General features: G+C 38.4%; 1 protein-coding gene across 15 annotated transcripts in view; it reads right to left on the minus strand.

Moving 5' to 3' along the window:
- Nucleotides 1–13,546, minus strand: part of LOC102992546 (uncharacterized) — a 127,494-nt gene that overhangs the window by 55,606 nt on the left and 58,342 nt on the right. For 12 of the 15 annotated variants that reach the window (XR_008618762.1, XR_008618757.1, XR_008618760.1 and 9 more), the window contains one exon: nt 2,849–2,977. The exons of the other annotated variants lie outside the window; for them this stretch is intronic. Coding sequence is in view for 1 of the 12 variants with exons in the window: in XM_055088789.1 (XP_054944764.1) it covers nt 2,849–2,965 (117 nt within the window). In the remaining 11 variants the exon portion in view is untranslated. The remainder of the gene's footprint in view (nt 1–2,848; nt 2,978–13,546) is intronic. 15 annotated transcript variants of the gene reach the window in all.

The raw sequence follows: 13,546 nt of genomic DNA on the forward strand, positions 1-13,546 counted from the left end.
CATCCTTCTCAAACTCTTCCAAAAAATTGCAGAAGAAGGAACACTGCCAAACTCATTCTATGAGGCCACCATCACCCTGATACCAAAACCACCCTGATACCTGATACTACAAAAAACAGAAAATTACAGACCAATATCACTGATGAATATAGATGCAAAAATACTCAACAAAATACTAGCAAACAGAATCCAACAACACATTAAAAGGATCATACGCCATGATCAAGTGGGATTTATCCCAGGGATGCAAGGATTCTTCAATATATGCAAATCAATCAATGTGATACACCATATTAACAAATTGAAGAATAGAAACCATATGATCATCTCAATAGATGCAGAAAGAGCTTTTCACAAAATTCAAATTCAAAATTCCCTTCAAAATGTTAAAAACTCTTCAGAAAGTGGGCATAGAGGGAACCTACCTCAACATAATAAAGGCCATAAACGACAAACCCAGAGCAAACATCATTCTCAATGGTGAAAAACTGAAAGCATTTCCTCTAAGATCAGGAAGAAGACAAGGATGTCCACTCTCACCACTATTATTCAACATAGTTTTGGAAGTCCTAGCCACGGCAATCAGAGAAGAAAAAATCAGAAAGAGAAATTAAGGAAACAATCCCATTTACCATCACAACAAAAAGAATAAAATACCTAGGAATAAACCTACTTAAGAAAGCAAAAGACCTGTACTCAATAAACTATAAAACACTGATGAAAGAAATCAAAGATGACACAAACAGATGCAGAAATATACCATGTTCCTGGAGTGGAAGAATCAATATTGTGAAAATGACTATACTACCCAAAGCAATCTACAGATTCAATGCAATCCCTTTCAAATTACCAATGGCATACTTCACAGAATTAGAACAAAAAATTTTACAATTTTATGGAAACACAAAAGACCCCGAATAGCCAAAGTAACCTTGAGAAAGAAAAACGGAGCTGGAGGAATCAGGGTCCCAGACTTCAGACTATACTACAAAACTACAGTAATCAAGATAGTATGGTACTGGCACAAAAACAGAAATATAGATCAATAGTACAGGACAGAAAGCCCAGAGATAAACCCATGCACCTATGGTCACCTAATCTATGACAAATACGGCAAGAATATACAGTGGAGGAAAGAGCCTCTTCAATAAGTGGTGCACTCCAAAATATATAAACAGCTCATGCAGCTCAATACTAAAAAAACAAATAACCCAATCAAAAAATGGGCAGAAGACCTAAACAGACATTTCTCCAAAGTAGACATACAGATGGCCATGAAGCACATGAAAAGCTGCTCAACATCACTAATTATTAGAGAAATGCAAATCAATAGTACAATGAGGTATTACCTCACACCAGTTAGAATAGGCATTATCAGAAAATCTGCAAACAACAAATGCTGGAGAGGGTGTGGAGAAAAGGGAATCCTCTTGCACTGTTGGTGGGAAAGTAAATTGATACAACACTATGGAGAACAGTATGGAGGTTCCTTAAAAAACTAAAAATAGAATTACCATACGATCCAGCAATCCCACTACTGGGCATATACCCTAAGAAAACCATAATTCAAAAAGACACATGCACCCCAATGTTCATTGCAGCACTATTTACAATAGCCAGGTCATGGAAGCAACCTAAATGCCCATCGACAGACGAATGGATAAAGAAGAAGTGGTACATATATACAATGGAATATTACTCAGCCATAAAAAGGAAAAAAACTGGGTCATTTGTAGATATGTGGATGGATCTAGAAACTATCATACAGAGTGAAGTAAGTCAGAAAGAGAAAAACAAATATTGTATATTAACGCATATATGTGGAACCTAGAAAAGACATAAATACAGTAATATATATAAAATGGATAACTAATAAGAACCTGCTGTACAAAAAAATAAATAAAATAAAATTCAATAATTCCAAAAAATGTAATTGTTGATATTGAATAATAAAATATGTCAATATTTGAAAAAAAAAAGGAGAAAGAGAAAATTTATAAAGGACTCTGATCACTGCAAATCGATTTTTTCTTAAATATGAACCACAGTCCACTCTTGGCCTCAGCTTGGTTTATTTACACACTATATTTATTTTCACTCTCCAATGGTGAGTTTTTTTGTTTCTTTAAAAGGCACAGGTCACATTTTAGTGTCTGTCCAGTTCACTACACATGAACAATTTAGTGTTCTTTAGAGTACTCCTGAACCCTTGAAATGCCACAAGTTGAGGGCTTCATCTTCCTTACATTCTCTCTGTCAGCAGATTTTTTAGTGAACATTTTGCTGGTAGACCCCATTTTATTGTTTCATAAAGAGATTCAATGATCCCAGGAAAAGGGAGGTTTTAAGAAAATCCTAGTGGGGCTTTGATAGAAAGATCTTCTAAGTCCATTCCACTCCTCTTTTTCTTGCCTTATTAAAGTAACTGTAACTTTCAACTTTTAATGCAGTGTTCCCTTCATGCTAACTTCCTAAGCTCTAAGCTTGTGCAGCATCTGGTGACATGGCAATCACTTTACAGCACATTCAAAGCATTGGATAACAAAAGAATCAGTAAAATAGCATTATGTATCTTAAATGAATCCAATACTTATAGCAAACCAAGTGGCTTGGAGTTTGGCTGTTTCACATGCCCAGTGTAATGATGCTTATATACTTATGTGGCAGGATGCATGACCTGCACATTGATGACGTTAACTTTAAGATACAGAAAACACAACTAGCATGGGAGAGACGCTGCTAAGTTGTCAGTTTCCTCACTCACTGATATCACTTTGTCATTAATTCTTTCCATCCTCATATACCTGATTAAATCTATTTGAAAAAATTTAAATGTCAACCATCATACCTCAGGTTCTGTGTTTATTTTTTTATGAAAAGGAAGGGTGAGCTGGGGGCTGGCTGTTGAGAGCTGTTTGCTGTGGTTGAGGCCAGACTGCTCTGAGGTTTTCTGGCATTTTTTCATCTGTGCTGCCGTCTAGAGAAGAGAATGAGAAACACTCATAAGCTGGAAAAATAAACTGGAAGTCCCAGGACGGAGTTATGGGAAAATGGACACTATACTGATTTGTAGAAAACTGTAAGAAACATCAGGGAGATTTGGTGGCGATAATTTTATGTCCCCCCGCCCTCCGTCCCTCCCAGATACAAAACAGAATTTGGATATCTGTTACCGGTGTTTATGACAGGCATTCCTGCGGAGCCATTTCCTGTATTCAAATTGAACTCTTCTTACATAAATAAAGTTAAATTGTGTTAACTTTCTGGGACCTCCGAAGTGGTGTAATTTTTCCATAGTTAAGATGTTGCTGGAAATGCTCATATTCTCAGTCCTGCAAGATTTGGAGATGAAATGGCAGGCGCGCGCGTGCGTGCGTGTGTTGTGCGTGTGTTAACAAGATAAAGAGGTCCTTTGAAGACTCGGGCAGTTTCCTGAAGTCAGTGTGTTCCACAGAAGCTCTTAGTTCTGCAGAATGTTTATAGGTGAAACATTGGTCAAATAAATTTGGGGAATGCTAGGTAAAACCATTTTAAACAGTTTTCTTTATTACAGCCAGGACTTCTAATAGTCTTTAGTTTACCAATGTGCACTGTGAACTTGCAAGAGAGGAAAGTGCTGGGCAAAGTTTCCCAAACTTATTTGATCTTGAAACCCTGGGCTTTTCATAGGACCGGTGTTGTATGGAGCAAGCTTTAGGAAATATTACAACAGGGAAAGGAAGTTGGCCTGCTGCATGCATGCCATGTGCAAACATACCAGTCCTCCATTCCTCTAGAAGGAATGTTATAGGAATGGAATTTGTTTGATAATTGCTACTTGCAGGTATGACAAAGTAAGTGTACCTATAACGTAGGCCAGATTTTCTCTCTCAGCTTACTTATCAAATAGCAAATAATAAGATTTAGTCTTTTTACTTAGCACACATTTAGCATGCTCTAAATCTATGCAAGGTACCATTAGGCAGGGAGGATAGTGAAAATAAAACATGATTCTTGCCTTTGACAAACCATTAAATAGGTGGAGTGGTAAGTTTAGATACAATATACTAAAAAATCCTTTAAACAATGGTCATACCAGCTTTATTCATCATAACTGAAATCACAGGCTTTGTTTCTGTGGAGCAAGGCCATGTTTACCCATGGAAGAAAATAGCCTTTAGAAATGCTTTTGCGGGGGCTTTACTGGTGGCACAGTGGTTAAGAATCTGCCTGCCAGGGCAGGGGACACGGGTTCGAGCCCAGATCCCAGAGGATCCCACATGCCACGGAGCAACTAAGCCAGTGTGCCACAACTACTGAGCCTGTTGCTCTAGAGCTCGAAAGCCACAACTACTGAAGTCCGTGCACCTGGGGCCCGTGCTCCACAACAAGAGAAGCAATGAGAGGCCTGCGTGCCTGCCGCAGCTAGGGAAAACCTGTGCACAGCAATAAAGACCCAATGCAGCCAAAAATAAATAAAACAAAATAAATAAATTTTAAAAAATTAAGAAATGCCTTTGTAATAGCAGCCATTGTTAAAAGATTTTACCTTATATTTTTTTAAATTAAAATGTCATTGGCCATGAATATTTTCCTGTATTAATCCTGGAAAATGACATTCTTTGTGAAACTGAGTGAACAATATTAATGCTTCTCTTTTGATAATTTATCTGAACTTTAGGAAAAAGAATATATAATTCATGCTTTTGACTCAAGAATTAATGTCTCTGTTTAGGAATTAATAAGGATAATGATAAAACATCATCTCTCCCAAAGGATAAATATTATTTTCATTTTATAGAAGGAACTGGGGCTTAGAGAAGTGAATCAGTTTGTCTAATAGCTTGTAAATGGTGGGACTGGGATTCAATTCCAGTCCTATCTGTTCCTAAATCTTTATTATTTATTTCCCTTATGGTGGGGGCAGAGTAAATTTAGAAAATGTTTGCATACTACCTGATTTCCATAATATCAAAATAAGACTTCCCAAAGTGAAATGGGAAAAACAGTTTTCCTGGGATTTAGAGAATTACACACACACACACACACATATAGGAGACTGTAAGCTTTATGAGAGCAGAAACCATAGGACCATATCTGTTTTCTTTACCATACTAAGCCTGTGTTTAGTACATGCCTTGCACGTAGGTCCTCAATAAGGATTTGCTCAATGGAGTGCACTCAAATGATAATGTTTGGGATTAGGTGCTGGGCACACATAAAACCTTCAATATTCTATTGCCATTTTTTGCAATAGAATTCAGTTATAAATCTGTAAAGTCTTCTCTCTTCATGAAATGGTCTGAACCTGGTCAAGGGCACTTTCCACATTTGCAAATGTGTTTTCCAGTCCAGTCTCAATAGTTAATCACATTGTGAGTCAATTTGTGGATGATTGAGAACCTTCGCCTACATGGTTGTTCGGTCATTCTCTGCAAATTCATTCCCTGAAATGTGTTAAAAGAAGTAGGCTTGAAAGAAAACTAGACTTGAAGGCAAAGACTAAATATATTTTATATTTGTATTCTTAGCACTCTGCTTCATAATAGGTGCATGGTACATGTTGAAAAAAGAAGGAAGAAAGAAAGGGGAGGGGAAAGGAAGAAAAATGAGAGTTAAGAATCTTGGACTTTAGCCTTGGGTTGGCTATGTAAACTTGGGCCAATCATTTCTTTTTTGTTCCTCAGTTTCCTTTTCTGGAGCTAGGGATGTTGACCTACTTGATCACTAAGGCCCCTCCAGATTTTAAATACCTGTGGAAGAGACTGGGGTCATTCTTGGTATAAACAAGACCATGTTTCTTTGTGTCCACTAGGGGGTACTGTAGTACTAGTACAGTGGCCACTGTCTTCCAATTTATCCAATTCTGATTTTTTTTTTTCTGAATTTACTCCCCTGAAAGACATTCCTTTTTCTTTTTTTTTTGAAGTATATGTTTTTTTAAAAAAAATCTATTGGAGTATAGTTGATTTACAATGTTGTGTTAGTTTCTGCAGTACAGCAAAGTGAATCAGTTATACATATACCTATATCCACACTTTTTTAGATTCTTTTCCCATATCCGTCATTAGAGAGTACTGAGTAGAGTTCCTAATGTCTCAGTTACCAAGAATGAATTGGCAGCAGGAGTTCCTCAGTGACTGGGTGATGCTGAAGGTCATCTCTGACCAGTCCTCAGAAGGCTTCTAAGGTCTTCCAAATGTTTTCTTAACTCTCTCCAGTGACTCCTTAAGTCATGGCTAAGGCCTGGGTTGTATTAGATTGAGCAGGGACTGGATAAGAAATCCTGCACTAGGCACACAGTTAATGCAATTTCTTTTACTCAGAATTTTGCTATCTGTCCAATCTGGTCGTCCATTCTCTTTTTTCAGATTTGGCATCCATAGTGGAAAGAACAAGTTAGGATGTCCCTCTTTTCTGAGTGATTCACACCATGTTTACCAAAGAGAGCAATTGGTTTTTCCATTTCCTTTGACAATTTTCTGAATATTTTGACAATAGAACACCAAAATTATGTGAATAAATGGACATTCCTTACTTTTAACTTTCCAACTCAAATTTATACTACAAAGTATAAGATTTAATTCTATAATGGAAGCTGGTTAAACCTAGGAAGAATTTAGCTCAATGATGTAATATAGCTTAGTAGAGTAATCATAGAACTATTGCTTAGTAAGGTTATGAGATATTAAGATTTTTCTTGGGCCAAAAAGAGGGCCTTGACACTCTTTTAATGGAAAACAAAATGGAGCAAATTCCATTTACCCTAACAATAAAAACATAAATTTAAGAAATGTGCCAAATCTACATGAAGACAACTATATAACTAACCAAGAGTTTAAAAGAGGGCTTAAATAGAGAGCTATACCATGTTCTTGGATAAGAAGTTTCAACATTGTAAAAATTTTAAATTATTCCTTCAAAATATTCATAAATATAATAAAATTCCAATCAAAATTCTAATTATTCTTGGAATCTTGATAAAAGAGTTCTGAAATTCATTGAGAAAAATGAAGCTAAGAAGAGCAAAGAAAAAAAATTTTAAACTTTTGAGAGGGAAGGGGATTTGAATGATCAGATTTTAAAAGAAATTATAAAATGGCTGAAATTGAAACAATATCATAGTGGCAACAAAATAAACAACCAATAAAATAGAATAGGAAGTCCAGAAATAAATCCAAGTATGATGGCCTGGATGTGTGTGCGTGTGTGTATGTGTGTGTGTGTGTGTGTTTTGGTTACCTAGCATATGAATGCTTTTCCCAGTATGGAAACTGAAGAAGGGAAGATCTTCCTTCTTCTAAATAGGAGGGGCATCAGCATATAACTGAGGTTTACCCAGTAAGATTCTGACATTGAATCCAGGAGTGATGCAAAGGTACAGGGACCGGCAAGTTATTTACAGAGACAGTGGTGATGTCTATAACCCAGGAGAAGAGAATGCCTGGTGGTAGCAGTGTCACTGGAAGCATTCTGCCTAAACTCTTCCTTTAACAGGTCTTGGCCAAGTTCTGCCAGCATTCTAACTAGACTGTTCCAACAGAGGTCCTTGGTTGAGTTATCTGTTGCCAGCCTCTTTTGGCTTCTGTTTCCTGAGTTTGGTTTTTAACTTTTCCATAGATTTTGTGAGCTATTTGGCATCCTTCCAACAAATTCCATTCTGTTTAAGCTACCTAGAGTTGGTAGCTTGCAGTTATGACTCCTGATGTGTACAGAAACTTGTATGAGGAGCTGATTACAGACAACAGACTCTTAGGGAAATGAGGAGACTCTAGTTATCCAGACTCATTATGTTTGAAGATAGATTGGATGCTGGAAGCCCATGGCCTGTTATAGTGAAACAGCTAAAGAAATTAGTGCCTGTGGGGACTTCCCTGGTGGTCTAGTGGTTAAGATTCCATGTTCCCAATGCAGGGGGCCCAGGTTCGATCCCTGGTCAGGGAACTAGATCCTGCATGCTGCAACTAAGAGCTCGCATGCTGCAACTAAAAGATCCTGCATGCCGCAACTAAAGATCCCACATGCCAGAACTAAAAAGATCCCGCATACCACAATGAAGACCTTGCATGCTGCAACGAAGATCCCGCGTGCCATAACTAAGATCCGGCATAGCCAAATAAATAAATATTTTTTAAAAAGAAATGAATGCCTGTGAATATTAGGACTAAGGTGGCATTGAAGACAAGACCATGGAGGACCTAATTGTTGTTGCCATAGAAAAATATGAGGGGTATGAGGAATTCAAGAGCTGTGTGCTGAAGTTAGCTGCTTCAGTTGATAGGATCAACAAGTGGAAATCTCTAGATTCTCATTTTAAAATATGAACTGAAACCCAAACTGTGAATTATTAAAAGAAATTCTTATAGCCCTAGGATTGAGATAGCTATAAAACCAGGATTTGTTCTTGTTGATTGCTGACTTGCAAATCAGTTGAATTCACCTCCTTAACTGGGGTCTTATATGAACATATGTTAAGGTGCTAATGCAGACAGAGTTACAGCTTTGGAGGAGATCACGGTGGTGGAGTAGGCAGATGTGGAGCTCACCGCCCTGCTACGAACACATCAAAAATACATCTACATGTGGAGTAATTCTCACTGACAACAAACTGGAGACTGGCAGAAAGACTCTTATATCGCCAAGGCTGTAAAGAAATATCCACACGGAGTCAGGTAAGAAGCGAAGAGAAGAGATTGGGTCGGGATCTGCATCCCTAGGAGGGGACACAGAAGAGGAGAGGGATATCATGGGCTCAGAGATCCTCCTAGAAGAGTGAGTGGTTTGAACTACATATTGAGTACCCTAGCTCTGGGGTCTGACACTGGGAAGATGAATCCCTTTAGCTGGTTTGGAAACCAGGGGGACTAACAGGAGGGCTGTAAGAAACCTAGACTCCACTAGTAAAGAGCTGCACAAACTTGCTTACTCCCAGAAACAAGGTGGAGGAAACAGATTGAAACTTCCCAAAATTCTGGCTGGTTTCCTGTGACTGCCCCAGAATGTGCCCCAGCCCATGCAAAGCACCCGCTCTGGGTCCTCTAGCTCCGGTGCAGCTCCCCACTAGGGCAAAGGTTGTAGCTGCCAAGGAGAGTGTGCAGTTGGGGGGTATGGAGCCAGCTCAGACCTGACACTGCATCTGAATGAGATGGTGGCTGCCATTACTGGCATTCACAAAGGCAGCAGATTGGGAGCTGTCTGAAACTCTTGATTGGTGTGTCAAGACCACCCCAGTTCACATTCTGGCCCACATTGAACACCCACACTGTCCTCTCTTGTTCTGGGGCAGCTCCCCACTAGGGTGAAGTTTGTCATTGCCAAGGACAGTGTGCACTTGATGGGGACATAGTCAACTTGGACCTGGTACTGCATCTGAACACGGTGGGGAAAGCCATTGCTGGCACTCACAGAGGCAGTATTTTGGGAGCAGTCTGGAACTCTGACTGGTGTACTGGGCTCACACCAGTGAGCACCCCAGCCCACACAGGGCACCAGCTCCAGCCCCTCTTGCTTCAGCACTGCTCCCCACTGGGGCAAAGGTGACCATGTTGGGAGAGGTGAGAACTCACATTTAGAGGGAACAGAACCAGCTCAGACCTCAACCACAGGGCTTCTGCTCTAGCACCTTGGGACCTGTCCCTGCCCCCATGGGGCAGTTATGGTCACTGAGCATAGGAGAAGCTCACACCTGGCTCTGACTCTAGCCCTTCCATCTCCAGCCCCACCTGCCACCAAGGTGATAACTGCCAGCACACCCTGGGGGAAGATGTGACCTATGCTCACATCAGATTCAGCTCTCCCACCAAAGCCACTGGGCACACATAGACTGCATAGGAAAGCTCTCACACAAGGACACCCCTTCAAGACCACAATAGGTAACTGTTTCACCTACTTTCGTAGAGACAGAGAAAGTTAAGCAAAATGAGAAGAGAGAGGAATTTGTTTCAAGTGAAAGAACAAGGAAAAGAACCCTGGAAAAACAAAAATGAACCTGAGATAAATAATTATCAGATAAAGAGTTCAGAGCATTAGTAATAAGAATGCTAACTGAATTAGGGAAAAGAATAGATGAACACAGTGAGCATTTTAACAAGGAACTAGAAAATAATAAAAAGAACCAGTCTGAGCTAAAAAATACTATAACTGAAATGAAAACCACACTAGGAGGAATTAACAACAGACTAGGTGATACAGAAGAACACATAAGTGGTCTGGAAGATAGAATAATGGAAATCACCCAATCAGAACAGCAAAAAGAAAAATAAATTTAAGAATGAGAATAGTTTAAGGGACCTCTAGGACAACAGCAAGTGTGCTAATATTTGGATTATAGAGGTTCCAGAAAGAGAAGACAGAAAGAAAAAGGATTAAAAATGTATTTGTTGAAGTTATGTCTGAAAACTTCCTGAACTTGAAGACAGAAACAGATATCCATGTACAGGAAGCACAGAGAATCCCAAACAGATGAACCCAAAGAGACCCACACCAAGACATAATTAAAATGACAGAAGTTAAAGAGAGAATTCTAAAAGCAGCAAGAAAAAAAACAAAGACTCACATACAGGGGAACCCCCATAAGTCTGTCAGCTGATTTTTCTGCAGAAACTTTGCAGGCCAGAAGGGAATGGTATGATATATTTAAAGTGTTGAAAGGAAAAATATCCTGCAACCTAGGATACTCTATCCTGCAAGGTTATCTTTCAGAATTAAAGGAGATATAAAGAACTTCTCAGATAAGCAAAAAAGTAAAGAGTTAATCAATACTAAACCAACCCTAAAAGAAATGTTAACAGTTTTTTTCTAAGTGGAAAAGAAAAGGCTACACAAAGTAGGAATTTTTAGGAAAGGAAAAATCCCACTAGTAAAAGCAAATATATAGTAAAGTCTGTTGATCAACCACTTAAATAAGCTAGTTAAATGATTAAAAGACAAAAATTATAAAATCAACTATTAACTACACTAAACAGTTAAGGGATAAGAATGAAGATGTAAAATATGACATCAAAAACACAAAATGTTGGGGAGAGGAGTAAAAGACATAGATCTTTTGAATGTGTTTGAACATAAATGACTATCCATTTATAACAAGTAGATGTAGTTTTAGGTCAACATATATGAAGCCCCTGGTAACCACAAATCAAAAACCTACAATAGATTCACAAACACTAGAGAGAAAGAAACATAAGCATACCACTAAAGAAAATTATCAAACCAAAGGGAAGAAACTAAAAGGAGAAGAGAAGAACAGAGAAGAACTACATAACCAACCAGGAAACAAATGAAAAAATGGCAATAAGTACATATACAACAATAATCACTTTAAATGTATGCCAATGGATTAAATGCTTCAATCAAAAAGTCATAGGATGGCAGATTGGATTTAAAAAAAAAGACCCATATATATGCTGCTTAAAAGAGACTCACTTTAGAGCTGAAGAAACACACAGACAGAAAGTGAGGGGATGGAAAAAGATACTTCATGCAAATGGAAATGACAAGAAAGCTGGGGTAGCAATACTCATATAAGACAAAATAGACTTTACAACAAAAGACAATAACAAAAGACAAAGTAAGGCATTATATAATGATAAAGGGATCAACAGAAGAAGATATAACATTTGTTAACATATATGTACCTATTATAGGAGCACCTAAATATATAAAGCAAACATAAATAGACATAAAGGGAGAAACTGACACCCTCTTTACATCAATTACAGATCATCCAGACAGAAAATCAACAAGGAAACAGTGGTCTTACATGACACATTAGACCAGTTGAACTTAATAGATAAATTGAAGACATTCCATCCAAAAAGAGCAGAATACACATTCTTTTCAAGTACACATGGAACGTTCTCTAGGATAGATCTACAAAACAAGACAGAGCTACAGAATAGCCTATAAAACAAGTCTCAACACATTTAAAAGAATAGAAATTATATCAAGCATTTTTCCCAACCACAATGGTATGAAACCAGAAATCATTTATAGGAAGGAAAATGGGAAAAACACAAACATATGGAGAATAAATAACATGCTACTAAAAAGCCAATGGGTCGGGCTTCCCTGGTGGCGCAGTGGTTGGGGGTCCGCCTGCCGATGTGGGGGGCGTGGGTTCATGCCCCGGTCCGGGAGGGTCCCGCGTGCCGCGGGGCGGCTGGGCCCCTGAGCCGTGGCTGCTGGGCCTGCACGTCCAGAGCCTGTGCTCCGCGGCGGGAGAAGCCGCAGCGGTGAGAGGCCCGCGTACCACAGAAAAAAAAAAAAAAAAAAGCCAATGGGTCAATGAAAAAATCAAAGAGGAAATCAGAAAATACCTCGAGACATATGAAAATAAAAACACAACTTTCCAAAAATCTATGAGATGAAGCAAAAGTAGTTCCAACTGGGAAGTTTATTGTGATATAGGTCTACCTCAAGAAACAGAAAAATTCTCAAATAAACAATCTAACCTAACATCTAAAGGAATTAGAAAGAGAAGAACAAACAAAGCCCACAGTCAGCAAAAGGACAGAAATAATAAAGATCAGAGAGGAAATAGATAAAATTGAAACAAAAAAAAAATACAAAAGATCAAAGAGGACTTCCCTGGTGGCGCAGTGGTTAAGAATCTGCCTGCCAATGCAGGGGACACAGGTTCGATCCCTGGTCTGGGGAAGATCCCACATGCCGCAGAGCTACTAAGCCTGTGTGCCACAACTACTGAGCCTGTGCTCTAGAGCCCACGAGCCGCCACAACTAGAGAAAGCCTGCGCGCAGCAACGAAGACCCAACACAGCCATTAATAAATAAATAAATAAATTTATTTTTTAAAAAAAGATCAAAGAAACCAAGAGCTTTTTTTTTTTTTAAAGGTAAACAAAGTTGATAAGCCTTTACCAGGATCATCATGGAAAAAAGAGACAGGACACAAACAAAATAAGAAATGAAAGAGGAGAAATTACAACTGATATCACAGAGACACAAAAAATCATAAGAGAATATTATGAACAGCTATATGCCAACAGATTGGACAACCTAGAAGAAATGGATAGATTTCTAGAAAAATATAATCTTCAAAGACAGAATCAGGAAGAAATAGATAATCTGAACAGGCCAATCACTAGTAGTGAAATTGAATCAGTAACCAAAAAATTCCATCAAACAAAAGTCCAAGACTGGATGACTTCACAGGGGAATTCTACCAAATATATAAAGAAGACCCAATACCTATCCTTCTCAAACTGTTCCAAAAAATTGAAGAGGAGGGAACACTCCTAAATTCATTCTACAAGGCCACCATTACCCTGATACAAAAACCAGACAAAAACACAGCAAAAAAAGAAAATTACAGGCCAATATCTTCGATGAATATAGATGCAAAATCCTCAACAAATCTTAGCAAACCAAATTCAACAATATATAAAAAGGAAAAAATATATAAACAGCTCATGCAGCTTAATATTAAAAAAACAAAAACCCAATCAAAAAATGGGCAGAAGACCTAAACAGACATTTCTCCAAAGAAGACATACAGATGGCCACGAAGCACATGAAAAGCTGCTCAACATCACTAATTATTAGAGAAATG

The sequence above is a fragment of the Physeter macrocephalus genome, chromosome 2 (assembly GCF_002837175.3).
Source record: "Physeter macrocephalus isolate SW-GA chromosome 2, ASM283717v5, whole genome shotgun sequence".
Classification (NCBI taxonomy): Eukaryota; Metazoa; Chordata; class Mammalia; order Artiodactyla; family Physeteridae; genus Physeter; species Physeter macrocephalus.